The 27,839-nt window shown below is 46.1% G+C and overlaps 1 protein-coding gene across 1 annotated transcript in view; it reads right to left on the bottom strand.

Moving 5' to 3' along the window:
• USP40 (ubiquitin specific peptidase 40) overlaps positions 1 to 27,839 on the bottom strand; it is a 667,009-nt gene that overhangs the window by 400,373 nt on the left and 238,797 nt on the right. Inside the window, exons 14-18 of the mRNA XM_085646205.1 lie at positions 19,815 to 19,986; positions 14,251 to 14,335; positions 14,032 to 14,102; positions 11,825 to 12,162; positions 19 to 145 (exon numbers count right to left, since the gene is read on the bottom strand). Coding sequence (XP_085502331.1) covers positions 19 to 145; positions 11,825 to 12,162; positions 14,032 to 14,102; positions 14,251 to 14,335; positions 19,815 to 19,986 — 793 coding nt within the window. The remainder of the gene's footprint in view (positions 1 to 18; positions 146 to 11,824; positions 12,163 to 14,031; positions 14,103 to 14,250; positions 14,336 to 19,814; positions 19,987 to 27,839) is intronic.

The raw sequence follows: 27,839 nt of genomic DNA, 5'->3' as shown, positions 1-27,839 counted from the left end.
ACTATTAAAATCACTCACCATGTCTGCTGAGACCTGGATCCTGACATGCTGGCCTACAGTTTTGGACTTGCAGAAGTTCTGAACCTGGAACCACCGGTTGTCATAGCCAGAGATAGTAGAGTTCCTCCCTTCGATATTGACAAAGCTAGGAACAAAATACCAATTTCTGCGATAAGGCATCTGTGGCACAAAGCAAAAGACAGTAAATGGCGGTTTTAGGAGAGATGGAAGAAGAGGACGAAGGACTCACCTTGCATTAAGGCTGTACAGTGCCCTTTGAACTAACTTGATTGACATTTGCAGGCCTCCATCAGTTTATCTGATATGAAATGATTTATTTCAAAACCACTAACAGTGAAATCTACTAATACTGCATGAGTACAAGATAAAATCTAGTATCAAGCAATACCACAAAAATCATTAGGGAAAAATAAGGAAAGGGGCGATAAAAACAGAACAGCGCATGGGGTACAGTTGACCGACCAACATCATATACAGATTTGAATAATGCAACTAGGAAAATGCAAACTGAAAAACAATTCTACACCTCAAACCTCTTTTTCTGTGACTTTGTCAGACCAAGCACAACTAAGAACCTGAAGCAATTACACTACCACTTTACAGATTATAAAATTGGCCACGAGGTTTCAGGCTGTAGGAGTCGGGGAGTTTCATTAACAGGTAAAGCAGTATAGAGTTTTCTCATAAGGAACTAGGACACTAACAATTTGCAATCTAAGAGTTAATACTGGACAAATCTTGCACAACATATATTATGGAGAGAGGAAATGTGTAATAAGGCTTTATTGTCATACTGCAGATTGGATAACTCATTAGAACAAATTCAGTCTTGGCTAAAAAAAAAACAGTGTTTAGTAACGCACAAACGGCATATGTACAAACCATTTTTGCGGTTCGGTAACGGCGCGATCGTGCTGTTTATGACTGCAAAAATACATTTACAAAACACAAATTGCGACTCGGTAACACATTACCTTATCACAATTTGTGTTTGCAATTCGGTATTTGGAAGGGGGGTGTTTGGGGAATCCCTTCCTAAGGTCGGATCTGAATGGGATGTATGATTTTTTTATGAACAAATTACGGTTACAAAACATTCATATTTGTATTGTAGCAGGCGGTAACCCATTCGCAAAAGGGAAGAGGTCCCAGTGGGCCCCTTCCCCTTTGAGAATGGGGGAAAAAAAATTCAAGTGCAGGCAGTGGTTAAATTTTTTCTTTTTAAACACAAACCATTTTCCATTAAGGAAAACGGGCTGCATTAAAAAAAAAAGTGCTTTATTAAAAAGCAATCACAGACATGACCACAGCAGGCCAACATCCCTGTGATGGCTGCGAATCCCAATGGGTCACAAATTGCAACCTACCTCAATAATACTCCTTAGGTATGTCGATTTGCGAGCCACTAGGAATCACTAAATGAAATTAATAGATGTTCATACTTTAAAGGTAGCGATTTCCCGTTTGCGATTCACAGAGAATCGCAATTAGGAAATCGCTATCCCTAAAATCTGCACATATGGCCAAAGTCTTCTACCAGGTTAGAGCATAATTTCTAATAGATGTAAAAGAAAGGCCAGTGAAAGGGAACTGCATGAGGAAGCATGATTAATTGACAGAAAAATCAACAATGTTTAACTACTGAAATGATCCATCTATGATTCCACTGCAATGTTTTTGTATGGCTTTTTACAGTCACCAGTCATTCAAACATGGAAGGCATGCATGCTGTCTCTGTACAGAGGAGCTACAACAACAGTTGTGTACTTGATGGAGGCCAGAGTGCCTGACCTTGGACTGAAGGAAAGCTCTATATACTACTGGCAATGCTTTCCTAGTAGACATCCCCATCTCTGTTGTGTGTTTTTGATATGTATAAATAGCCATTCTTAAGCTTGCCTCTTGCAGAAAGTATGGGGCTTAGAATCGAATGACTAAGCCTTCGAAAGTATATTTGTGGAAAATTCCTTCAAGAAAATATTTTTTACTCTCAAATAGGCTAAATGTACGTGGGTTTTCTTTTTTTACCTTAAAGCATCTTGAATAAAATCTCCTGAATGTTTAGGACAACAGAACAGTCTCTACTGTGCATCTCTATAGAGTAGAGATGTTTTCTACAAAAAGGTGTATGATGTACCTTAGAAATAGGATTTTTTTTTAAAACAGAATTGAGACCTGTACCCCATTCCTTCCATGATGCTGAGAGTAGTAAGGAGAGGCAGGAAGTCAACACGAGTATGACTGAATTGTTTGTAGTTTATCACACTTGAACATGGGTGACTTTTCTGTTTTTTTTATGTGTTATTGCTGGATGTTGATATCACTGTGGGTTTTAAATGCAATAGATAGATTTCTGTCAACGCTGTTATTTCTGAAAACTTTGTTTACTTGCTCAAAAGGTCTTCAAGGCATAAGCTGTCTACTGCAGTGCCTATTGGGGGAGTCAGAGTAACTAAGCTCCAACTGTGTCAAGTCAAGTCGTTTACAATTCGTTTCCAGGAGTTACCTTAACCTCTTCAGTGCCCCGCCCTTTCCACGCTCTGTGCCGGGCGTTGAATTAGCGGGCGGGGTTCATGACGAGATAGTCTCGTCATGGGCACAGCGCAACCGCGCTCCATGACGAGGCTATCTCGTCATGGGCACTGAAGGGGTTAATAAGGATGCCAAACTGAGCATCTCAAGCAGGGCAGAGTCCGACTAAGTAGGAGTGTGGATAGGCAACTACAGATGGCTTCCAAGCTAGAGCCCTGAAATCCCCAGGCCCAATGTGCAAGTGGCCAGTTCTATGCAAGTTGCCAGTTCTTTGCAATGTGGGAATTCCCAAATGCAGGTTGAGTCTAGTAGGGACCTTCTTTATGAGTCTGTAAAGTAGCAACAGGTGACACCTGTATAGAGTACCTGCGGTGGGATTTACAGGTATTTTCTCCAAGGCCACTCAAGGAGCAATAAGACATTCACTAACATGCATAAAGGGGGCAATTAAAGTTAGTAATCTCTGCAACCAATGGTCGGTTTTGAATGCAGCTTGCAAGGTTATTTAGTGAATGCCATCCTAGCAGTCTCATGAAACATTCCTAGGCCAGAGAGGAGGCCCGAGCCAGCTCAATATTTCGTTGATTGAATGACTTTTGCCATCTAGGTTTTAGAAAACCCACACGAATTGCCACACACAACAAAACGGTACAAGCGAAGACGTTATTTACCATCGGTAATGCTCTTACTGGTGGAAACTATTTAATTGTAGATTCATCAACTAGTGAATCCCACCTCTACCCTGAACCTCCTTCGCCCACACCTCACCCCATGTTAGACTGGATCCAGAGAATTGTCTCAGCAACTCTGTCATACACCAGTAGGTGGATTAAAAAACTCGACAATGCCACGGACTAGAAGTGGCATTTCCTCAAGATCTAGCTAATGGAGTCTCTTTCTCCTTGTAAGGAGGAGGAGCGAAGAACATCAGCAGGGCAATGGACTGCCCTACATGGAAAGGCGTAACAATCTTTGGGAGTAATGCCTCTTGCTCCTTAGAACTAATTTGTCTGGAAAGAAGCTGGTGCATGGTTGCTGGACAAAAAGTGCTTATGCGACAATCTGACATGATCACTGTGAGGAACACTGTTTTTAAGGTGAGCAACCTTAGAGGATAACTGTGCATTGGCTCAAATGGGGTGCACATCAAGAAAATTAGAACCAGATTAAGGTCCCATTTTGGCGCGAACACATGATCCAGCCCTTCAAGGTGACCTAACTTTTAACTGTTGCCAGGGCAAGGCCTTGCAGAGAGACAAGGAGAAATCAAGAACATCCAAGAACTGGTCATGTAAAAGTTGGCTGTGCAGCTAGGAGTACCAGAGCACCAAGCAACAAACGTCTCCCAGCGTCATGTTTAGATAGTCTTAGTAGGTGGACGCAATGGAGATCGAAGGCCGTCAACTATTGTAGTTCAATCACCAAACAAGATGTGTAGGCTTTGTTGTATAAACCTGCCCTGTTATTGTGATAGGAGGTCTTCAGGAAGAGGCAGCTGAATCAGAGGACAGACGCTCATAGTCAGACGTTCTGGGTAATACACTTCCCAGGCCCAATCCGGAGCCACTAGGATAGCAAGCCGGTCATTGTCTGGAGGTGGTTTACAACAGTTGGGGGTGAGTCTGCCTTCAACAACCAGTTGTCAAGGTATGAGTAGGCTGATATTCTAAAACTCCGGAGATTGACAGAAACCACTACCATTATTTTCGTGAACACTTGAGGGGCACTAGACAGGTCAAGGAGGAGCAATGAAAACTGCTGTCTGAAATGTCTGTGAGATTGAAGAACATAATGTGAAAACAAAAATCCTGTAAATCTAACATAACAATCCAGTTTCTTGGATCCAGGGCAGACAAAACTTGGGCCAAGGCAAGCATTTTGAACTTGTCTTTCTTGAAGAAGTTCAGAAGGTGTGGAAATCTAGAATGGGAAGGAGGCCGCCGTCCTCCTTCAGCTCCAGAAAGTATCAGGGGTAACAGACAGTAGCGATCTCCGATCACAAACCTCTTTGTGGCCCCCTCATCCAAGAGACTGAACTTTCCTTTGGAGAATGAACAAGGGGTCCTCCAGAAGCTGTTGGAGAGTAGGTGGCATGCTTGGTAGGGTGGAAATGAAGGGTAGGCTGTAACTGTGTTGGATGATTTGCAGAACTCATCTGTCAGGTGTAATCCATGGAGGTAAAAGCTTATCCGGCCTTCAACTGAGCGACAGCGCGCTGCTGAGGGCAAATGTAGCCCCTGGAAGCCAGGACACTGGTGGCCAGATCTGCCTCAAAAGGCCTGGGAGGCCTTTCTGCTCTCTGCTGAAATCCATATTCTGAATCCTCAAAAGGGGCGAAATTGTTGGAGAAACTGCTGCACGGGTGGGGTCCAGGCCTGACCAGATCACGTATTTTGTTGAACCCTGGCCATCCTCAATTATGTACTGAAGCTTGGTCCAAAGACCCGCAGGGCCTGCAGGTAAGTTATTGGCCACTATGTCCTACAACATATGTGAACAATGACCTAGGAGGCAACTTGAGTTTACTGACCTGAGGGCAGGGCTGGCAGATGAAAACATAAGTTTCCCAAAGGCGTCCATGGATTTCAACTCCCTGTCTGATAGAGAGGTCAGTAACCCGCTGAGACGGAGTCTGCTGAAAGAGGCTTGAACTACCAGACTGTATTGGATGCTGCAACAGGAAAGTAAGATTCCCCTAGAGCTGGTCTATGTCTTGAGGCTATTTGCTGATTTACTGAATGACAAGAACCTGGCTTCGCCCAGGAGTGTGTCTGTCAATGGCTCACTGAAAGAAAGGAGAAGTTCCTGTGAGACCTGCCATGGTTGAGGGTCTCTGTAAGCATATTTGTTCTGACTTCTACTGATATAAGTGGCAAGTCCAGTACGTCTGCTGCTCTCCTGATAACTGTCGCAAAGGAGACAATGTCTTCAGTGGTAGGCCCAGGTGGAGAGTTTAGACCAGGGTCGACAAGGTCTCAAACAACTACAAACATCTGCTATGCAGAATTCACACATCCCACACTGTCCCTTAATCATACATGTAGTGCACACCCTAAATATATTCGGCCGCTTTATGATAGTTCTGCATATCAGACAAACAAAGTTAGTAAAAATTTGGTTAATTTAATTTGAAGACCCACTTAAAGCAAAATGGAGAAAAAATTATGAGATGCGACTTCACCTGAAATGATATTTGTCCTTTGGACATGCACATGATCTATTGTGTCTTTTGAATAAATACCCACAGAAGGTGTTCATTTTTTTTTTACGAAACACGTTGGCTGAGGCTGTATTGTTTCAAATGAAAAACAGAGAGGAAATATAAAAAAATTGGGAAGTAAAATAAAGACACAAGAACTTTAGACATTTTGATTGGACTCTTTATTTTGGGTGCACAGCTATACCTATACCTCAGTCTCTGGGGATGTGTCTAGACCACTGGCCTCTTATAAATCCAAAAGTACATTTTCATCATCATATACCTGGGAACTATCATTGTCATCTTGTGGTTCCTCTGTATATATGTAGTTTAAGTGAACCATATCAAAAACCGATTGGAGTGGAGGTCAGTTTGGGGGTGGGGGGGTTGTAGGTGGGTGCCGATTGATGCTTGGAACAAGCTTGGGGTGGTTTTGCTTCAGAGTTTGAAAAGACTACTCCTCCGGTGGCTGTGGTGTTGCTGCAGATGTCAACACATGGGGGACCCGGTTATTCTCCATAACTATTCCCTCTGGTTATTCACCTATGACCATACTCCCTGCAATGCCAGACTGCGGACACAGCTTCCTGATAAATTCTCATCTGTCTCCTTACAGTCAATGATGACCAGCATCCCACCAGCAACCCTGGCCCACGGCTCAGTGCTGAGACATGTGATATAACGAACTTCTAATTTAAATTGCTTCCAGACACGATGGAAGAACAACTAATCTAACGTTCAGCCTGTGTCTTGGTGCATTTGGATAATCAAAGTGACAATGCTCCAGAAAACAAAATTGCACAAAAGACAATTGATGGACAGAATGCAGAACAATGTCATACATTCAACCCAGTACATAGATATGGGCCTAAATCCATCGTTTTTTTTGCTCACCATGCCATTTCGGTTTGGACCCAGCCATATGCAAATCATTGTTGACCATGCACCCAATGGGAACAGTCCAGCCCAAACTGCCAGGCCAGGTCCTCCCTGGACTGGAAACAAGCATCCTAGGACCGGTTTCGGGCTTTCAGCCCTCATCACCCAGGATAGCATGACTCCAGTGGCATGAAGAGCATGGGACCCACGTTTGGGCATACCGGACCCACGTCTGGGCATACCCGTCCCACTCGGGGTGACAAATGCAACAAGCATTGGCATAGCCACTAGGTCTCGCCTTTGGGACCTTGTAAGTTTTTGGCCATGCAGCACATTATTAGGGGCGCTACAACATCTACTGATGCTTCACATGCCACTAGTGAACGGGGGAGTGAGAGTAGCCAATCAAGCCAGGATGGGCTTGTGCAGGCCACAAGAGAGTGAAGAAACTGCAAGGGTCAGGTATTATACTATAGAAGGGCGGATGGAACATGTAGTGCCCTTGTAATAGTAAGAGATACACTAAAACAATCCCTTAGGGAAAACAGAGAAGCTGTGCACAAAATCCATCAGTAGTTCAACAGCTGTTGTAAACAGTCAACTGAGTTGCAATTTAAAAAAAATAATTTGTGTGCTGATTACTAAAATGGCAATACGGTCATTTATAATGTAGAGCCTTTTTAGGGGCTTCGAATGTTTCATCCTTGTAGCCAGGGCTTTAGGTGGAGGGGTCTGTGAAAGGGGCGTGGCTGATGAACTTAAGGGTGTGGCTTAAAAGTACTTAAGCTGAAAATCTGTGCTTAGTTAGCATAGTGTGCAGCCCGACTGGTATTTTGCTTCTTCCGTCATTGCATCCAGATATATAATACAACAAGTTACATTACACCTACAACAGGCCTGGAATATTGGCTTAGTCAATAGCTGTTAGTTGCATAGGATAAAAAAAGTAACAACTGTGGCTTCGTTGTATATAGAGCATTGAAAATGCTTCAATTCTAAAACGATGAGAGCGTGAAAGAACTAAAACCAGTGTCTTTGAAGTTACATCAAAGGCAATGCAGAGTTAAGATTTTTTTTTCCACTGAGGGTGAGTAGAGGGGGGCAGAGAAGCACATGGTGCTTTAATGTAACACAGAGAGCGTGACGAAGGAAAGCATAGAAGGGAGGCCACTGCATAAACACGCAATATACCTCTTGGCAAATCAGGTAAACGTAGGTAATGTAATTGGCACACACGTAAAGCGCTCCGATACCATTAGGTCGGGCTGAGGTTGCACTATATAAATTAGTGCAAAAATAAATGTCGCCATAAACATTTTTATCTTTAATACCTGAAAGCAAGGAAGGGTGGGCAGCAAACTGGGACTGCTGGGGTCCCGTGGAGGTCAGGGTGTCCTGCACTTTCTGATAGCTATGGATGGCAGCCGAGCAGCTCCAATCCCTATGTGGTGAGTGCAGAACAGTTGCAGCAGCAGGTAGAACTCTGGGCTGCAACTCGTTGTCCCACTCGCAACCATGCACACAGCTCCTGTGCACATGCTCCAGCAGCAGGAAGCCACTGGCTCGGTAAAAAAAAAAAAAATTAAAAAAAAATCAGCAGGGGGTCCATGCAGCCCCGCCCCCGAATGGTTTACCTGCCGGAGGGGTCACATGCCGGGGATCGCGCATGCAGATACGGCATGGGAAGGGCCTGTCCAGACATTCGTGTGTGAAAGGCGTCAGACACGGCTGTCACAGGAGTGACGTGGCTCACCTCCTCTCGGCCACCCGCTGACACGGTCCTTCACGTTGTGAATTGCAGGCCCATGCCAGAGGAGCCAGAGTCCTGCAGACAATCTGTGCTCAGTGTCCTGGCGCGTGGGTGTCAGTGTCCAGCCATGGGCAGCGAGAGGGCACCTCAGTACACAGCCGCGTGCACCCTCTGAGGAGCCGCGTGAGGTGCGAGACGCGCCAGAGTGGCGGCAGGTCCATCCGGCCTTCAGTGCTTAGCATACTCTGAGGCCACGCTAGGGCCACCCCCCACCCCTTCTGACGCTTCCGTGCTGCTGTGTGTGTTTTACTGTGTTTGCAGGCGAGTTTTATTATCTTCAAGTCAGACGCTACGCTTTTCGCATGTTTAGTACTTGGCATCAGAAATTATTCCCAGGTATAGCCCTTTATCTGCTTCTACCGCTTGTCCTTCCGTATCCTAGATTTTCCTCTCCAGCCTCACAATATGCCTCCTTACCACGCCCCACACACCATACACAGCTGCCAAGGGTTCGGATTGCTCATGTATGACATTTTCAAAGGGGGTCAGAGGGCTTCTTACGGCAATCCAGCTTCCTCAGAGACACAGTGGTGCGCATGTCACAGACAGCGCAACAAAAACGGGAGGAAGCAACGCCTTAATAAAATAAATAAATAATACAAATACGAACTAACTAATCGCAAACCGTGTCGGGCAAAATGTGGCAGTCGGACGTCACAGCACAGGGAGATTAATTGAACTGGGAGCAGCGCCGTGTGCCACATATAAACCCGAAGCTTCAAACTCACAAGCAGCTGGGAAGAACGATGGACAGCAAAAGGTAGTGGGAGTGACCAGTAACACAAAGTGCCTACATCGAGTAATAAAGGTGAGTGTCACGCCGCCAGTAAATTGTCCAGGTGGGCGGAACTAAAAACTGGACAAGGTGGTAACCGGGAGGGACTTAAAAGCCTCACAAAGATAGGAAGCTAGGGTTTACCATACAGACTAATGCTAGCAAATCAAAATAAGGAGCGGTGCCTACACACCACTTCTGTAATCATATTGATTACAAGAAGCCCTCGCATGGCGAGAGCAGCGCATGCGCGCTGCTAACGCCAGGCGACCCTAAAAAGAACAATTGAGGGACAGAATGCAGAACAATGTCATACATTCACCCCAGTACAGATATCTGGGCCTAAATCCATCGTTTTTTTGCTCACCATGCCATTCAAGTTTGGACCCAGCCATATGCAAATCAGTCTTGACCCTGCGCCCTATGGGGACAGTCCAGCCCGAACTGCCAGGCCAGGTCCTCCCTGGACTGGAAACAATCATCCTAGGACCGGTTTCGGGCTTTCAGCCCTCATCAGCCAGGATAGCATGACTCCAGTGGCATGGAGAGCACGGGACCCATGTCTGGGCATACCCGTCCCACTCGGGGGGACAAATGCAAAAAGAACAATTGATGTACAATTGATGAACAGAATGCAGACCAATGTCATACATTCACCAGAGTACAGAGATGTGGGCCTAAATCCATCGTTTTTTTGCACACAATGCCATTCCAGTTTGGACCCAGCCATATGCAAATCAGTCTTGACTCTGCGCCCAATGGCAAATCAGTCTTGACTCTGCGCCCAATGGGAACAGTCCAGCCCGAACTGCCAGGCCAGGTCCTCCCTGGACTGGAAACAAGCATCCTAGGAAACCGGTCCCAGGATGCTTATTTCCGGTCCAGGGAGGACCTGGCTTGGCAGTTCGTGCTGGACTGTTCCCACAAGGAACAGGGTCAAGACTGATTTGCATATGGCTGGGTCCAAACTGGGGTGGTGTGGTGAGCAAAAGAAATATGGATTTAACCCAGATCCTTGTGACTGGGAGTGAATGCTTGTATTGTCCAGCATTCCGTCCATCAATTGTTACTTTTGCATATGTCGCCCTAAGTGGGAAGGGTATGGCCAGACGTGGGTCCCATGCTCACTGAACCACTGAATTCAAGCTGGCCTGGCCGATCAAGGGTGATCCCCTGAAACCGGTCCCAGGATGCTTGTTTCTGGTCCAGGGAGGACCTGGCTTGGCAGTTCGGGTTGGACTGTTCCCACAAGGAACAGGGTCAAGACTGATTTGCATATGGCTGGGTCCAAACTTGGGTGGTGTGGTGAGCAAAAGAATGATGGATTTAACCCAGATCCTTGTGACTGGGAGTGAATGCTTGTATTGTCCAGCATTCTGTCCATCAATTGTTTCTTTTCCAGAAAACAAATTGGTCACCATGCTCTCCAGAAGTAACTAGCTTCACTAAATTAAATCCATCATGCTGTTGAATCATTACATACTGCAAGCGCATGGTGCCTATCTTTTATGTTGCATGCAATAAAAAACGATTTTTAACATCCTATTGCTAATTTAAGTGAAAGGCGGACAGAACAGTAAAAATAAAAAATGTCAATGCTGTAGCAAAATCAAATATAAAGATGTTTAAAGGGGTGGAGCCACCATGCAAACATTTTCATCTCCCTTATTAAACAGAAATGAGCTGGTCCATTCTGTGATTTGCCAAGATCTTACACATGCCAAGCTTCAATATACAGGAAAGATGAAGCTCTCACAACTATCAGCGGAACTCTATGTACAATCAGATTGACCTTCAATTGAAATCTTCTTATATTATCAAAAAGGGCCTGCCGACTCAGAATCACCCAAAAACAATTGACCTTGTTTAAGTGAAACATGTTTTAAAATGTGGATGGTGTGTAACATTGCTCTATCATACCCATGGATTTAATTTCTGGAAGCCACCTTAGATAGAAACTATTACCCTTGTAGATTAGAGGACCTCATCCAAGCAACAACGTAACTTTCCAAAAATTTTCCCCATACAGTCAGTAATTATATAGAGCACTAAAATCATTAATCGTGTCGGTCCCCTTGTTATGACCACGGGATGCGATTGGCATTCTGAAAAAAAAACATGATTAAACATGTCCAGATCTCAATCGTGCTAGGCACGCCAGAGGCAACATGCAATTCCATATTTTCATTTCAGTAGCCTACAAATTCTCTTCGGCTCCCTTTTCCCTAGTGTTTATTGGCGGCTTGTTACTGCTAAAAAAAGGATCAAATGTGTTACTTGGCAGGGGCACAGAGGGCAAGGACTTTGTAGAGAATGATTCCCCATGTTAATAGTATCCATGTATTAAAACGTATGTTATTAGTTAACAATATTGGTACTACTGGAAGCTGTACTGGAGAAAGCAATGTTTTGCTAATAACACACCCACTCCACACTGCCTTAAAATCTACAATGTATCACTGGATGGCTTCTTTGTAACATAGCTTGGATGTTAACAATATCAAATTCAATGGACAAATGCATTCAGACAAATGCAGATGAGCTTTTCCTATCTCTCAGAGCAAAATGTCATTTATGCCCCAACTCGACAGAGCAGTTGGTCACTCACCTTTGATCAATGCAGTCAGCATCTAGAACAAGGATAGCACTTCCATCTCTCAGGCCAAGGCTCCGTATGGATTTATTCATGTCTGCCTCAGGAAAGAAATTCCAAGTCTCTGCATCCTTGCCACCGGATCCTAGCGGGTAGCAAAGTGTCACTCTGTCGGCCTGCAGCGTTGCAGCCAATGCCTCCCGCACTGAACCCAATTCAGCGTTGCCCGCAAACACCTGCTGAGACTCTCTGAACCGTGAGCCATGCAGAGAACGGCCACTCTCTGCAGGATGCAGGATGCTCAGGACTAGTGGCTCCACAGCCCCTCCTGTCTGGATCGCCACTCCACCTACCTGCAAAAATACAAGAGTGAGAGAGCTGAGACAATCCAACAGAAAAGAGAACGAGGGATGGTAAACTCACGTCACAAAGAGTGATGAACTTTGAGAATCAACAGTGAAGCTTTAATTTTATATCACAGTTAAAGTATGATCTGTACACAATACGTCTAACACATACCGCAATGACATGTAGCTGAAGTACTAGATTGAACAAATGAGAAAGTATAAGTTTTGCTGGTTGCTTTGAAAAAGCAGGACAGCAGGTAGAAAGAACTGTAGCAATCCATTGGGAGAAAGTGCTATCTGAAAAGGAGTCAGCAATGCTGTTGTTTTTTGAAAACTATTTTTCTTTTTCACATGAAGTAACTTTGTAGCGGTAATAACAAGAGCCATAGTATACAGCAGGTAGGTAAGGGAACAGTGCCCAACATTGCATTATTCAGTCTCATACACTGTCTAAGAGGAGAGCAACTGGTGCATGCCCCTGCAAATCTGATACACACCCACATCCCACCTGGGGGTCACACCCAGCGAAGGACTACTGTTCGGAACTATCACTATCACCACTTTTCAGGTCGCAGTCCGGGGCCAAAATCTGTCACTCAAATATCGCCAAACGAGATCTTCCTCCACTATATCATTTCTTCTGCTAAGTTTCATATGAATCTCTTCTGCTAGCACCCATTCTGCCACACCCCTGTGCCAGTGATCTGTCTACAGGGTGCGCTGTCCCATCCAGGTGATGGCCACCCTGCACTTAGCAAGAACCAGCGCTAGCTGCAAGAATTTAAATGCCATCTTGTGACCTTTATGTCTACTGATATCCCCAATAAATAGCACAGTAGCTTTACAGTCGCCCGCGCTGAAGTAAATCCTGAGAGTTCACCCACCATCCGGATCCAAAAGTCCTGCACTGCCCAGCAGCCCCAGGTCAGGTGAAGAAAGTCAGCTCCCTGAGTTTCGCAACAAGGGCAGCTATCAGTTAATAGTGTTAACAACTGTGGGTTACAGCGTGCCGACGACTAATTTGGGACTTTTTTTAGATGTTAAAAAGAGACCTCTCTACAGCCTGGAGATGGGAGGGCAGTGCAGAATCTGTTTGGATAGCATATCCACCAGAAAGATACCAAAGGAAAGCAAAAGAATACACTTATATTTTTTAAAGTAGGAAGTGCCAGCACCTTAAAACAAACCCTTCAAAGCTTAACCTAAGTAGAAATAACTGCAGGCGAGTTAGGGTAAACTGTGCATAAACCAGAGTGACCACATCTCAACATCACAACAGAAAAGAGCAAGGCTGTGCAGACACTAAACTAAGATCCCAGATCTTAAAATGACTGTAAAAGCAACACAGAGACGATGATGATAGCATATACAGCAAGTACATTTTCAGGCCAAAAGCAAGATGAATCACCTTTTCCATACGTGCACCCTTCTGCACCACAGCTGATATTTGAAATTGAAAGCAAATGTCTAAGTTTCATATGATGCAAAACTGTATTACTTTTTCAGCATAAGTTGTATTTTGGTTACAGCATACAAGGTCCTATCTCATATTGTAGCTTTACTCGCCTATATAGAGCAATAGGTACAGCCCTGGTGTGGATCTACAAATGTATGCCAAATTAGCCAACACTTCCTCCCACCAGCTCTTCACCAATGAGTCTTCAGACAAGTATTTTTTGACTCCTCTGCGATAGCCTGCTCCACGAACACAATTAGCACTTTGTTGTGTTAGACCATGTGTATCGCATGCTATATTCTACCCTGTGGTACCTTAGTTGCGCCTCTGAACAAAATCACAACAGATCTCCTTTCATAATAGATTTGTGAAGAGAAACCTGGTCAACAATGAACTGAGGTTATTCCCCATATTCCTACCTCTTTTCCATTCCATACAAAGATGTCGGTGCCATCAGCGAGATCAAAGGTTGAGAGAGGCAGGTCATCCCCTGTGAGAGTAAAGCACTGATGAGACCCTTTCAAACCCTTAGATGCAGACAGCAAACAACACTGTGACCCAAATTGGGTTCTGTACAATTAAGCCTACACCATGTTCTGGTGGTGCACATTTGAAACAGACAGAGAATGGAGTCTTACCATTGAGTGTCTGATACAGATGAAGTCCAGCAGGCACAGACTTCGCAACACTCAGCACCACGTCATCATCCCAAAAACCCAACAGCTAGTATGGGGGGTTTTGCAAAAACAACGAAAAAGAAAACATAAAAAATTATTATTGTGAGAAAACAAGAACAAAAGCATCAAGCATTAACAAATGAAATTGGATTTACTTTTCATAGCGATATGTTCTATTTTGCTTTGAGGGTCTCTAGCCTGGGAGAAACAATGAACACCAGGATTTCACTTATTGTGAGACTCGAGATGCTCCTGTTGTGTCTTGATATTGTACAACTGATGCTGTAATAGTAATGTTGTAATGTAATGTTCATTGCAGTGGAGTAGTAGCTCTGAAGTGACTTACATGTTTTAACATATGTAATGTGGTGGCCCTTGCAGTGCGGCAGTTCCAAGTGCAGTGTGGTTGCACTGACATGGCAGTGTTGTCGTGCTAATGTACACAATCACAGGAGCTTTGACTTGAATGGTGCCGAAGTACAAACCTTTCCAAACCTAATGAATCAGGTGAGGTATAGGAGCCCTTCCCATACTAGCATATTTGAGTGAAAGGAGACCATTACTTGGGTACTATTTCTGAACAAATGGATAAACTTAGGAGATTAATTTGAGGCTTGCACTCAAAGAAATTCATGAGGTCTTTTGGCCTACATATTGACACTATTGAACTAGTTACTTACATTAAGTAACACTCTTTCTGTTGGATACTCTATCTAACCGCAGATGCCTCACCTTAAAATATCCCCCAGGTGCCACACTGGATTTGGTAATTTTTCCATAGAAGTGCTCCCAGTTCAACTAGGTGGTGTTGTGAGGCATTACGCAGAGGCCAATGCCATGTCCAAATGGCATGCAGGTAGAGGCCCAGTAGGGGTCATGATAGTTGTGGATGATTGGATTGTCTTGGTTTTGAGTCATAATGTGTGCTATTTTATGTACATGTTATGGGTTTGTCTAATAAAATGCGAACAATAAAATAATGTTTTTGATACTTGTGTTGATGAGCTCTGTTCATTCTGGAATAATGTGTCAGTAGGTATATACAATGGTTGCCTGAGGATTTGCATTATAGTTACCATCATACTCATCAACATCCTGGGGTGAACCTTGTACTGGTGCAGGATTAAAATGAGAACCAAAAAGATAATAGAGCCTTAGGTGGTAGTGGCGGTGTGGCAGAACCACAGGGTTAGAGCCTGGCTACACAACAAATGGACGTGCTTTTATAATTTCGTGGTGTGAAATGGGTCAGGCTAGGGACGATGTCGGTTCGGGATCCCACATTGATGTCTGCACCGGCACTGGGGGGTAGAGTACACCTTTATACCTGTGTCGCTGTGAGGCCGATAACGGGTCTCAAAGGGCCACATAGTGCCAGGAATAGACCAGTCCACTGTAATCCAACTGGAGGCCACTGTGGTTCCAGGGGGCCCAAAGACGCTCCAGAGGGAGCTGGAAGCATGCTGAAAACTTGCTGTGTGGGCTCTTTGAAGACCTCAATTTGTGGAGGGTCGAAAATGGCAGAGAAAATGTAGGGCATGTCAGGGCCAACTGTGAAGTTAGTTCCATGGTCAGTGACCTTGATGGAGTGCGACTGACATCATACCATTCTTGCCCCTTAGAAGCAGAGTGCTGGGCTGCAATAAAGTCCCGCTTCACATTCTTATGCTTCCATGTAGACTGGGGCTTTGACTTAATGGAGGAATTTGATTGAGAACTTGATTGGTGACAGAAGTGGCCCCAAGAGGAACAGTGAATCCAGGCCAACAACTTGGAGTGGGACCAATGCGAATGAAGCAACTTCATGTACGGCACACACAACTTCACCTCCTGGACTTGGATCTCATTCAGGTGCATGACTTAAAAATTGTGACCTGAGCCCAGACACCAAAGACATACCTTTATGTGGTCCTGTGACCGACATCTGCTTCCAGCAGTTGTGACATGGCTTTAACCAGGTCATTTTTAGTGGTGACATAGTCTCCTATTACACTGTGAAATTGTTTAGGAAGTCACCTGAAAATGGACAACTCTCTGGATCCCAGTTGAAAGGTATATAAAGAAAGAAACTGATTTCAACGTGCAGGGGTGGCGTTTTTATGCAGTTCCACCTTGTCACTTCCAGTGCACTGAGGGGTCACAGGAGAACTGCATATTGCCACCGAATGGTGGGCTGGAGCACTACTATGGAAAAATCTCCGATCCAGCCTGGTGCATTGAGATAGTGTAAATTTAGGAATCTGTGGTTAGAAGTACCCATCAGAATGGGACCAGTTTGGGACCCATGTATTGACACTTATTTGGTATTGGTCTAAACTTGCAAGATAAAAATGGAGAGACTCTTTACAAATTGGAATAACAGGAAGGTAAATGGAGACTAGCAGCATATCCTGACCCAATGGAGGGCTAACTTCCCATGACTACTCTGTTGTGAATGAAGAGCTCTGAGGCTAGGGCAGGAGATATACTTCTGCACGCAGGATTGCCTGTGCAGGTCTTGGCCCAGACCTTGAACAGGGCATCCGTGAGGACTTCTTTGAAGGGAAGTAGGGTTTCTGAAGGGGACACCCCTGGCAGAAGCACCTCAGTGAAAACATTGGTCTTGAACTAAATTGCGGGCAGCTGAAGTTGCAGGACCTCAGCCGCCTTTCAGATCACCATTGCAAAGCAAACCACTCCTCAGTAGCCATTGTAGAAGGAGAAAAGTGGCCAGTGCCTGATGAGTCCAGACCACCAACATCAGCTATGTACTCCTAACAGGTGTCGTAGGCAATGGACAAAATAGCCATAGGATCCTTAGATCCTCTTCATTCGTGTTCCTTGGAGGGCCCTTCAGGGAACTAGGGCTCCATCTCCAATGCAGGCCCTATGGGCCTGGTTGGTACCGGCGTTGTGTCGCCAGTCTGGCTCTGTATCAGAGTCCAGAATTATGATGGGTTCGGTAGTGCCAGGAACAGCACCACTGGAACGGTTCCCAGCGGAGTTCACGAAGTAGCAGCCAGTGCTGATCCAGAGCCGCCACCGAATCTGGAAGGCCTGACTGACCCTGAGTGCAGACCTGCTGGTAGAGTTCCAATTGAAGTCCCTCCCAAACCCATGGGGCCCAAAGGTGCTTCAGGGAGGTCATCTGCACAGAAATGAGGTTCATGGGGTCATAAAAGTCTTGAAGTTGGCAGGGATCGCTCTGGGAAACTCTGGGAAGCGCGGAGCGGACCCAGTGTCAGTCACAGACTTGTGGTGACATTCCTGCACCTCGTCCAATGATGAATGGGACCCAGGCGGAGAAGTCCAAGAGCACTTTGACTTCTTGTGGGACTTACCTGAAGAGGTCCAGAATGGTGACGATGACCACCGAAAGAGACTCAGAGAGCAGTCCTGGGACTTCGCTCTAGAATTGGACCTGGAGCGGTTCAGAGTCGTGTAGCATGCAGCCACAAGCTTCATAGCCTACTCGTCGATGGCCTTCTGATTCATAGTACTTCAATACGTACATGCCTCGGAATTGTGGTCCCATTCCAGGCATCACAGACACACCCAGTGGTTGTCTGTCACACATATTTGTCTGTTATAGGTACCATTAGGTTCGAACCCACTCGTTTCTTTGGAGATTTAATCCAAAAACAGTGGTTAAATTCGACAAAATGCCAAAAAAATTCAGTCAAAAGATGACTAAGGGGAGCTCGCCTGGATCAGAGATAATAGCGGGGAAAAGAAGGAACTGAGGTCAGCGCGCTGGGGTGGTGCCTTGTATATACGCAGTGCATGACACAGTGCGGACGGTGCCACGTGAAGCCGAACACCACCACCTACCAGCTCACAAGGGGACTGGTCAAAAAACGATGCATCCAGTGTGACGCTCTGGGGAAATTCCTAAGGTAAGGACTCTGTGGCTAGAAGACTATCAGATATCTCAGTAAGGCAGCCTGGGTTTTCTACATTATGGGGGAGGAGGGCACACTTAACACAGGATGATGGATCCCAAAAACATTTTGCAAGGCTGTGTCCACTGCCATGCTTCCAGTTCTTTCACTAATGGTGAGATGATAAAACTCATATGTGGAAGCCCCTGTGGGATGGCAGAAGAGCTATAGTCCCGAGTGGGGTATCTCTAAATATAGTACTTCAATAACAGGAACAAGTATGGGGTGCTAAATCTTGACAGGGTATTTAGGTGGGTTTGGAACAGTAATGGTCCTTTCAAGTCTGTTAAGATATGCCTCCATAGACAGCAAGACTATGCTTGCAACTCTTTTGCATAAGCAGTGTCAGATTGGGAGAGTAAATAGGCCCGGGCACCACATTAAAACAGCCCCATTAGCAAAATAGATTGCTAAAAAGTGGCCTATATCTGCAAATCAGGGACGTTTTAAACTCTCTAAAACAAGGTGCGTAGGTGTTTTGCACGATATTGGAGACTGCATGCATTTGTGCTTGCTGCCGTCAATGTTTGTGGTATTATCAGAGAAATCAACAGTAAAAACCAATACAACAAACCATAAAACAAGCTCACAAACAGCCAAAAAAATGTCCCCCTCACAGACCTGACAGACCAGCCATTCGGGCAATGCCAGTTTGTCCAAAAGGCAGCCCAACCCTCTGCATAGGGTACATTTAGTTTGTTGTATCAAGAACCCAACAAAGGAACAAAGTTTCAAGATGATAGTTAATATTTGCCTCGGATGACTGAATCGCCTATATTTACTTTAATAGCTAACCATTTATGATATTAATAGGGTTCTAGGCTCCCTCTCACACAAATACTGTAAAAGCCCTAAAGACTCAGGAAACTCTTGGGCCCACTGCCTCCTTTGGTTGACACCAACCACTCAAAGTTAAGTATCTTGGACCAGTTAAGTGAGGGGTGTTCTATGTTTCAAGAGTATATTGCAACAATAAGTATGAATTCAGCCAGATTGCATAACACCACTCATGAAAGCAGCAACTACTTTCCAGGGACCAAGTAACAAACATCACCAGCCCCTAGAAAATTGATAGGAGGATCACACAGGCTACAAGACACGAGACAAGCCAAAAATTAGCACACAATAAATGTTTGAGAAGCCACAGAAAGAAAAAACACTAGAATATGAAACCATACGTTAATGTTGGAACACAAAATACAGGACAAGTAATTTGTTAAAGACCATGGAATACAAGACAAGTAATAGGCAAACGACAGCAGAATTGAAGATAATGATTCTGTTACAGATCAACCAATAACAATATAAGTAATCTGTAACAGCCCACGGAAAATAAGACAAGTTGCCTGGGACAGACTGCACTACATTAAGTGAGAAATTAGTAACAGTCCAATGATTACGTACAAGGAATCTGTAAGAAACAATGGATAACTAGACACTATCTTAATAATGATAGGTTATGTAACATGCTTCATTTTGCTTAAAGCTGTTTCATTTAGGTCACAAGCTGGCAAACCACAGAATACTTGCAATAGATGCTTATGACTCGTAGTGCAGATTAGAGCGGTTTAGTCATAGCTTTGAAAAACAAACAAACAAAATTACCTGGTACACATCATATCTGAGATCTCCCAATGTCTTGCTCTGATCAATGGTGAAGTCCAGTAAGCTGTCTGTCCTAGAAGAAGCCGGGTGGAGAGCACCTCCATCAAACATATAATGGTTGCCCAAGTGGAGCTGCAACTCCAAAAGATTGATCTCTGCGACAGGCTCAGCCCTTTGACATGCAGAAAGAAAGAAAACATGAATGTCCACATACAAAATACTTTGCAACAACATTAACAATGTATGTACTCTACTGGAAGTTTCTGATGCCTGTCCTCAACCATTTATGATCTAACACTGCTGTCCCCCTCTTTGTATCTTGCAGCAGCAGCTCTTGCATTTTCCACATCCGCTCCTCTGCTCAACCTGCCTTCATCATCCATGTCTCTCTCCCTTCAGTAGTTCTTATTAATGCTGGTCCCCTGTCACCTCTCATCACCGTGTTTGCCTCAGCAATTCCTGCTGTTCCTCCTGCTCTCCTTTTTCTCCCAAATTCCTTTGTTGGTACAAAGGTCTCAAGTGGATTACTTACTTTCTATTTTTTTCTGCACAGTAGCCTCACATCTCAAGGACACTGGAGAGGCTTCACTTGTTTTGTTGCAGTTTCAGCTCCTTTATCACCCCTTGCCCCACAAAGTGGTAGAATCTGCAGGACCGGGGGTACAGTCAACGTGTACCTTAACCCATAGTGGGGATGGAAGGACTGGCTTATTAACACATTTTAGGGGAGAATGATAGTTGGTATAGTATAGTCCAACTTCATTGGAGCCCCTCAATTCTTCATGAATTGCGATGTGTAACTGTGTTTATGTGTGCTTTCCATGGAAATCGTGTACAGGATGGAGGCGGCTCGTTGACAAGATGAAACTTCAGTGATGGAGAAAAAGATAACCCACAGAAGACACATTGCACTGGTACAAAATGATGGTCCCTTGCACAAACTGAAGGCCATTAAATCAGCACTCGAAACAACATCTGGGGCTGTGCCTGGGATTTGCCATTGTGGTTTTTCTTTTTCTTTTTACTATAGTCAACATACTAACAAAGAAGTAACCAAAACCGCTATGAGCACCTATGGAGCTCAACACTCAGATCTGCTAAGCAATGACTTACCCCTGCTCCAGATGTCTGAGCGGTGTGACACCCAAAACACATTTGTAGCTAGTCGGGTGTTTCTCCTTTGTGTTGATCAGGGAGCTGTACGGAAATTGGAGAGATTTTGCATGGGAAGTTTGGCATGACTTGGCTGGAATATTAGAAGTTTAACTATTTCACACAATCCTTCCCCTCACCTCTGTGGAAATGTCCGGGCGATGGACTACCAGGCTTTGGATTCTTAACATGAACAAGCATCAATTTGATCTGGCTTTCCGCAGTACTGGAAAATACTTGACAATTCTTTTATGTGCTTTGAAATAGGACCATGCTCTGCAGCAGATCCCCGCACAGGTGCCTGACCAAAGCAACAAGTGTGTCTAATTTAGCATTATTTATATTTGTTGTGAGATTTAATACAATTAAACATAAAACATTGAGGAGTGAAGTAGCTTACCTCTTCAGGGAAGACAGGCGTGATAGAGGCACTGACTGACAGAGCAAGAATAAGGCACAGCTGCATGGTAGACTGCATGGAAGATGACGACTGAAGAGCCTGCCCTAGAGGTCCTTACAGAGTTGGCTTGATGTGAGAAGATTCTCTAGGTGACTGCTTCATCTGATGTTTGTAGATGTGCTAGATCCACTGAAGAACTGCACCTGTTGGTGAACCTGCACTGTCCCTCAAACAGAAAGTCTCTGTGGGAGCCCCTATTTCCAGTTTTTTAGACAGAAAGAGACAAGGGATTTAACTTTACTGTAGGTCTTTTATATGTGCTTGGTTGGGAGAAGCCGGTCATTTAAGCGTCCTATTTCAACCATCTCTGTATGACCCACAGTTCCAAGAATACATGAGATATAAAGGTAGGAAAAGATCCTAACCCTAAAAGTGAGGCTAACCAGTATCCAATGGGAACTAGTAGGTCCTGTGGATGCCTCAAGTCCACGCATGCCCATGCATTCAAAATTTCACGGTCTGAATAGTTTCTCAAAGACCTGTTATAGATGCTTAGCAGCATCGCTACCCAAGAGTACTGCGGTGGGAACATTTGAGTCAGAGGGCAGTTGGAGATGTAATTCATCACCCTCTTAGTTGCGTCCAGTATTTGCCAGCACTTACCACCAAATCTCTAGTGTCCACTTTACCATGGCACTTTATTTGGGAACCAGACTAGTTTTGCAATCTACTTTGTGGAATGGACATTTCAGTTCACTTTTGGGGGATGTACTTTAGGCTGGTTCCTGGTCATCTGTACTTAGACACGCTGACTTACCTCTTTATGCTCAGAGAAAGCAGGGTTAATGGCAGATATACCAAAGCAAACCGGATACAGTTGTAGCACTCTGTCTGACACCTTTAATCTCTTACATTGCCCATACCGAATATGTCGAGGTCTCAAGGTTAAGGCCTTCGATATACCCAGAGGACATGTTAATTGTATCACAGAGACTTACTGCGCAAGTACTACAAAATTGTTTGTGGTTACATCTTTACCACAGCAGGTCCTAAGAACATCATTTTTGTGTTTGGTTAATTTCTGCTGTTCTACACTGTTCTTTACAAAATAAATGTCTACACTCGTCTAGTCGGCCAATGACCTTTGAGTGTTTTGTTTGTGTTATACAGTTACAAGACCTAAACAGAAGTGCAGTGAATGACCAAAGTACTAGTACCATGGGCCCTGAATAGAAGAGGTAAATGGCAGTTCCTCAACAGGTGACTGCCTAGTAACTATGAAGTGGAAGCGGACAGAGGGGGCCATGCAGGTGTGCTCATTCTCAAGCCATCAAAACAGAGTGTAGGACAGTTTGCTGGCTTGGTGGTGTATTTTTGTGGGCGATTCCAAGTTTCAGGAGCAGATGACTCTCCATGCAGATGACTATGCGGGGGTCCTTGACCTCGTCTTTGCCAGAGTAGTAGGCAAAAACATTTGGCAGCCCTTTTGGGATGCTGTATGTAAGCATGCAATGGTGTGTCCTGCACTGCTGGGTGCTTCCGATTGCGAATCTGTGCATTCCCCTATGCGGTCTGTGCTCAAGAGATAGATGGCGAGACTGTGTCCACATTGGGTGCAAACTGGATATGTAAGCGGGTAGCCTTTTTGCCACTTATGTTACATTGTATGAGTGTTACCAAGGAGGAATTCCAAAGATTTGACTCCCACCTTCTGGTAGCAAAACCTTTGAGGGCAAGAGGCCACTAAGGTACTACATTTATCATCTAAAGAACTGAGAGACCTGAATTTACCCAGTTGCTAGAAGAAATGTTTCAGCCACCATTACAGTCTGATGGCAGGATTCTGGAAATTGTGGAGTGAGGTGCCAGAATGAGGAGATTAAATGAAGAGGGCTACAAGCAGGAAAACAAATCAGAAAAATGGGTAATCATTTTAGCTGCCATCAACCTATTGCTCTGACTGACACCTAGCAACGGCAGCTGCAAGATAGCGGTCAGGAAAAAAATACAGCATGAGAACATGAAAGAACAGCAATGGCCTAGGGTCACTCATTTCTCAGATAGCCTTTACTTTAGGATTTTTTATTTATTTATATTGCGCGAACATAACCCATGCGGGTATCAGAGTGCGTTACAAATTTACAGAGAGCAGAGACAACAAAGCAATGACACCACTCCCTGATCTGTGACCTTCCGGGTGGGGCCGGGCTCTTTCACTACTCACTGGCCGATGGGTTTGACGACTCGACACCGGCGGCGCAGTAGCGAGACACCGGGATCGACAGAGCGGGGGGCAGAAAGAAGACGCCATCCCTGTGAGTACTGCTGACGGAGCGAAGCCACTGGTAGAGCAGAGGCGGCCGGGGCAGCCTAGCAGACCGAGCACTCAAGGGCGCGCAGGCCCTGGCGTGAGGCATTGTCCCCTGACCAACTCGGCAATTGAGCTGGAGCTTTTCTGGCGGGGCTGGAATAAGTCGCCACCCACTGGCAGATATCCTACAGGACCCGACGGCCCAGCACCATAGTACGGGGCGCGCCTCACCTTCTCCTGCGGGGCTGCGCATCAGTGATCCCCATGAGCTCAGAGCCTGACCTTAGGCTGGCGCCTTTGTTTGCTCGATGTCTGTCCCTGCCAGTGAATATGCTAAGATGGTGCCCGAGGAGCTGAACGTAGGTGCCTGGGCTCGTTGCGGGGCCGCTGTTCCTGGCCGGTGGTTGCGGGGGACTCAGAAGCATCGTTAAGCGGCATTAGGCTGTCGGATGCAAATCTGTTATCCTTGTTATACCATGGGTGAAAAAACGAATCTGTTTGTAATTACCGCTGAACCCAAGTACCATTGACCGTTACCCGGTGGAGCTGTCCTATGCAGCTATAGAGGAGTCTGGTCATGGTTCACCCCCTCGGCAATCACCTACCCAGGCGGACATCGGACATTGTTTTTAACGGTGCTTCACGGTCTTGTCTATCTTTCACTTTGACTGCCTGTTTCCCCTGAAGTCCCTCCCCCCTCTGGTCTGCCTGACGCTATCCGCATTCCTTTTCCCCTGTTTACCTTTCAGCCCCACCTTCCATTCAACATAAGACGTTTCTGTCTTGCTATGTAACTCGAAAATAACCTATGTTATCGTGTAATAGCATGTTTTTCGACTGCCTGTTTTCACAGCGGAGTCCGAAAAACCTTGGCCAATGCCCGGTGGAGCTGTCCTATGCAGCTATAGAGGAGTTTATCCCTGGTTCACCCCCTCGGCTGTCACCTACCCAGCCGGACATCTTACATTGTTTTTCCTCGCCTCCCCGTTATGTTTCCTTCCCTCTATCTTTCTCTGATGTCTATACTTGGAATCTGTAACTGAAGTAATTATGTAATCTTTAACTTGCTGAGCCTCATGTAAAGCGCTCCGATACCTACGGGTCTAGCCAGCGCTATATAAAATTTTGCAAATAAATAACAAAAATATAATAGTCGAGAAACATAGGATAAGGTAGTATCCAGAAAAAGGATGTTCCGAGAACATAGGGCATAAAGCACTAAAAACAAAAATATCAGTCAAGAATACTATCGGGGGGAGGAGCCTAGCGCGGGACCAAGATGGCTGCGTGAGCACAGAGCTCCCGAGACCCTCGTGCCCTCCGGCAACTATCCTGAAACGCATCCTGTGTCAAATATCCGGCAAATTGGAGACGAACCATTACTGAGGCTAATGTCGTAATCCGGACTGAAATTGTTCACCGGGGACCGAAGTTGTGACAAGTGGAAGTTCGCGGCCTACCCCCGGGAGATGCACGGGTCTTGCGTTGGCCTGGGCCCGGACAATAATTGAACAACAGAGGCCGTGTGGGGTACAGACCATCGGATGGGTGTTGTCTTCACTTTCACTTTCGTTCTTTCGGCAACTGCGCGCCTTCGCCCGAGAGTACCTTGGGCAGTGGTCGCCTGTAGCTCGACCTGCCCATGCCTGGACCTGAATCGGGCGATTAGGCTACAGTGGACCTCGTATTAATTGGCTGGCGGAGTGATTTGTCTTGGACGCTGACTGTTCCGGAGTCGAGGATGTCGGCCAAATCGGAAGCCAAAAAACAGAAGCCCAAGAATACCAGGCGAGGGGGCTACGTTCAAACGAACAATATGGATCGCTATGCCCAGCAAAAGGGATCGCCAAGTGGACCGGGAAGGCCGCAGGAAGTACCGAGAGATGGTTCCCTCCCCGACCCGGAATTGACATTGCAAGACATCATGGGCGCCATTGAGGGGATGAAGTCCTCTATTGGGCAACAGTTCGAGGCCCTGGCACACAAAGTGGATACTATCTCAGTGGATGTTAACTTGCTTCGCACTGACCTGGGGAAACCAATGAGAGAGTTAAATCGTTGGACCTAAAGACCTCTAGTCTTGCGGGCGACTTCTCTGACCTGCAAATAGAGGTCTGCACGCTGAGGACTGCCAATGACCTCTTTGCCCGCAAGATGGAGGATTTTGAAGGCCGGGCACGACGCAATAACGTGCGCATTGTTGGTGTTCCGGAAAAATCGGAGGAGCAATCTGCGGACTTGTTTGTTGAGGACTTGGTGGTTAATCACCTGGCGCCCAAGGGCCTCAGCAAGTTCTTTGCGGTCGAGCGGGCCCACAGAGTCCCAGGAGGGAGGCCCAAGGTGGGGCCCCCCCCCCCCCCCCGAGACCGATTGTTGCCAGGATCTTTAATTTCAGGGACCGCGACGCCATTCTACAAGCGTCACGAGTGTCCGGACCAGTCACCTTCCAGAACACTGCAGTGAGTTTTTATCCTGACTTCACCCAGGCGGTGCAGAAGCAACGGCAGAGTTTCATGGGGGTTAAGAGGAGGCTACGTGAGATGGGTCTGAAGTACGCCATGCTCTTCCCAGCCAAGTTGCGCGTCGAGTACGAAGAGCGAACCTTTTTCTTTGACTTGCTGGACATGGCCGGGGAATGGCTCGACACATTGCCTCAGCGGCGGACTAGTGGGGATCATGCTGGCGGTGCAGCAGGTGGTCAGGACGAACAAGAGTGAGGACTCCGGTGATCGAATATTCTGACTATGCCCGGGACAGTGGTTCGCTGATTTTCGTTCTCTCCGATGGCTATTTTTCGGGGGGCGGCGGGGGTTACAATGGGAACTCTTTCCTCCTACGGGGTTTCTTCTTGTAGATTAGTTTTTGCTAGGGCGACAGGCACACTGCAAGTTGGGGGGGCTCTTCAGGCTTATGCAGGGGTGCAGGGAGGGGGGTGGTATGGGCCTGTTGGGGTGGATGTTGTTGTTTTTTTCTTTGCAAGGTATCGCAACGCAAGTCTTTTTCGCTCAAGTGCAGCTCTCTGGGGGGGGTGGGGATCTCTTACCATTTCGTGATGGGGGGTAGGGGTTTGAATATACTTAGTTGGAATGTCAACGGCTTGGGGGATCGTATTAAGCGTGGGATTGTATTGCAGTTTCTGAAGCGGTGCTCTCCTGACGTAGTCTTGCTGCAGGAGACGCACCTGATAGGAAATATGTGTCATGCACTCAATAAAAAGGGTTATAAATTTGTTGCGCACTCGGGGTTTTCCTCTGGATCACGGGGGGGCTGGGATACTTGTTAGGTCCTCTCTGCCGTTTGAGATTGATTCTACTACTGTTGATGAGTTGGGGCGCTTTGTGGCTGTTGCTGGGAGGTGGGAGGGCAGAACACTGGTTTTGGTTTCTGTTTATGTCCCTCCTGGCCTGCAGACCGCCACGTTTGCCGACTTGGGGAGGGCTATGCTGGATCTCCCTGAGGGCGTGTTGTTGGTGGGTGGTGACTTTAATGCAATTGGTTCCGGACAACTAGACAGACATCCGCCGAGAGACCCCGGGGGGGGCGCAGAGATGGCTCCCAGACCTCCTTGATACACTAGGCCTGGTGGACTGCTGGAGGCTGCTGCATCCCACTCAGCGGCAGTACACTTTTCACTCTGGGGCACACGGTAGCCTCTCCAGAATAGATTATGTTCTCACTTTGGCTGCCCAGGCTTCATTGGTGTCAGAGGCTAGGCATATGGCTAGGGGCATCTCCGATCACTCGCCGGTGTGGATTTGTATGGACTTTGGCCGGGGGGCGTCGGGTAGGGTGGCTCCGATTAACCCCTGGTATTTCCGTGACCCTAGGACTCGTAGCGCGTTGCTGAAAGCGGTCGATCTCTACTTCCTGGAAAATCTTGGTTCGGTTAAATCCGCGGTGTCTTTGTGGGAAGCGTTTAAAACGGTGCTGAGAGGGAAGGCCCCCTTCTTGATAGCGGATGTCAAACGTCGGAGAGACGCGGAGGTGGGGCAGATTGAGTCTGAGATAGCGGTATTAGAGGCAGCTCTGGAAGACGAGGTTACGGCGGATACACTGCACAAGCTTAGATTAAAACAGTCTGAATATAAGGCACTGGTGACGAACACGGCCAAGGTTATTAGCAGGGAGCAACAAGGGCGAGTGTATGACGTAGGGGACAAGG

This window comes from Triturus cristatus, chromosome 3_1 (genome assembly GCF_964204655.1).
Source record: "Triturus cristatus chromosome 3_1, aTriCri1.1, whole genome shotgun sequence".
NCBI classification, from domain to species: Eukaryota; Metazoa; Chordata; class Amphibia; order Caudata; family Salamandridae; genus Triturus; species Triturus cristatus.
This window is presented reverse-complemented; position numbering and strand designations above follow the sequence as displayed.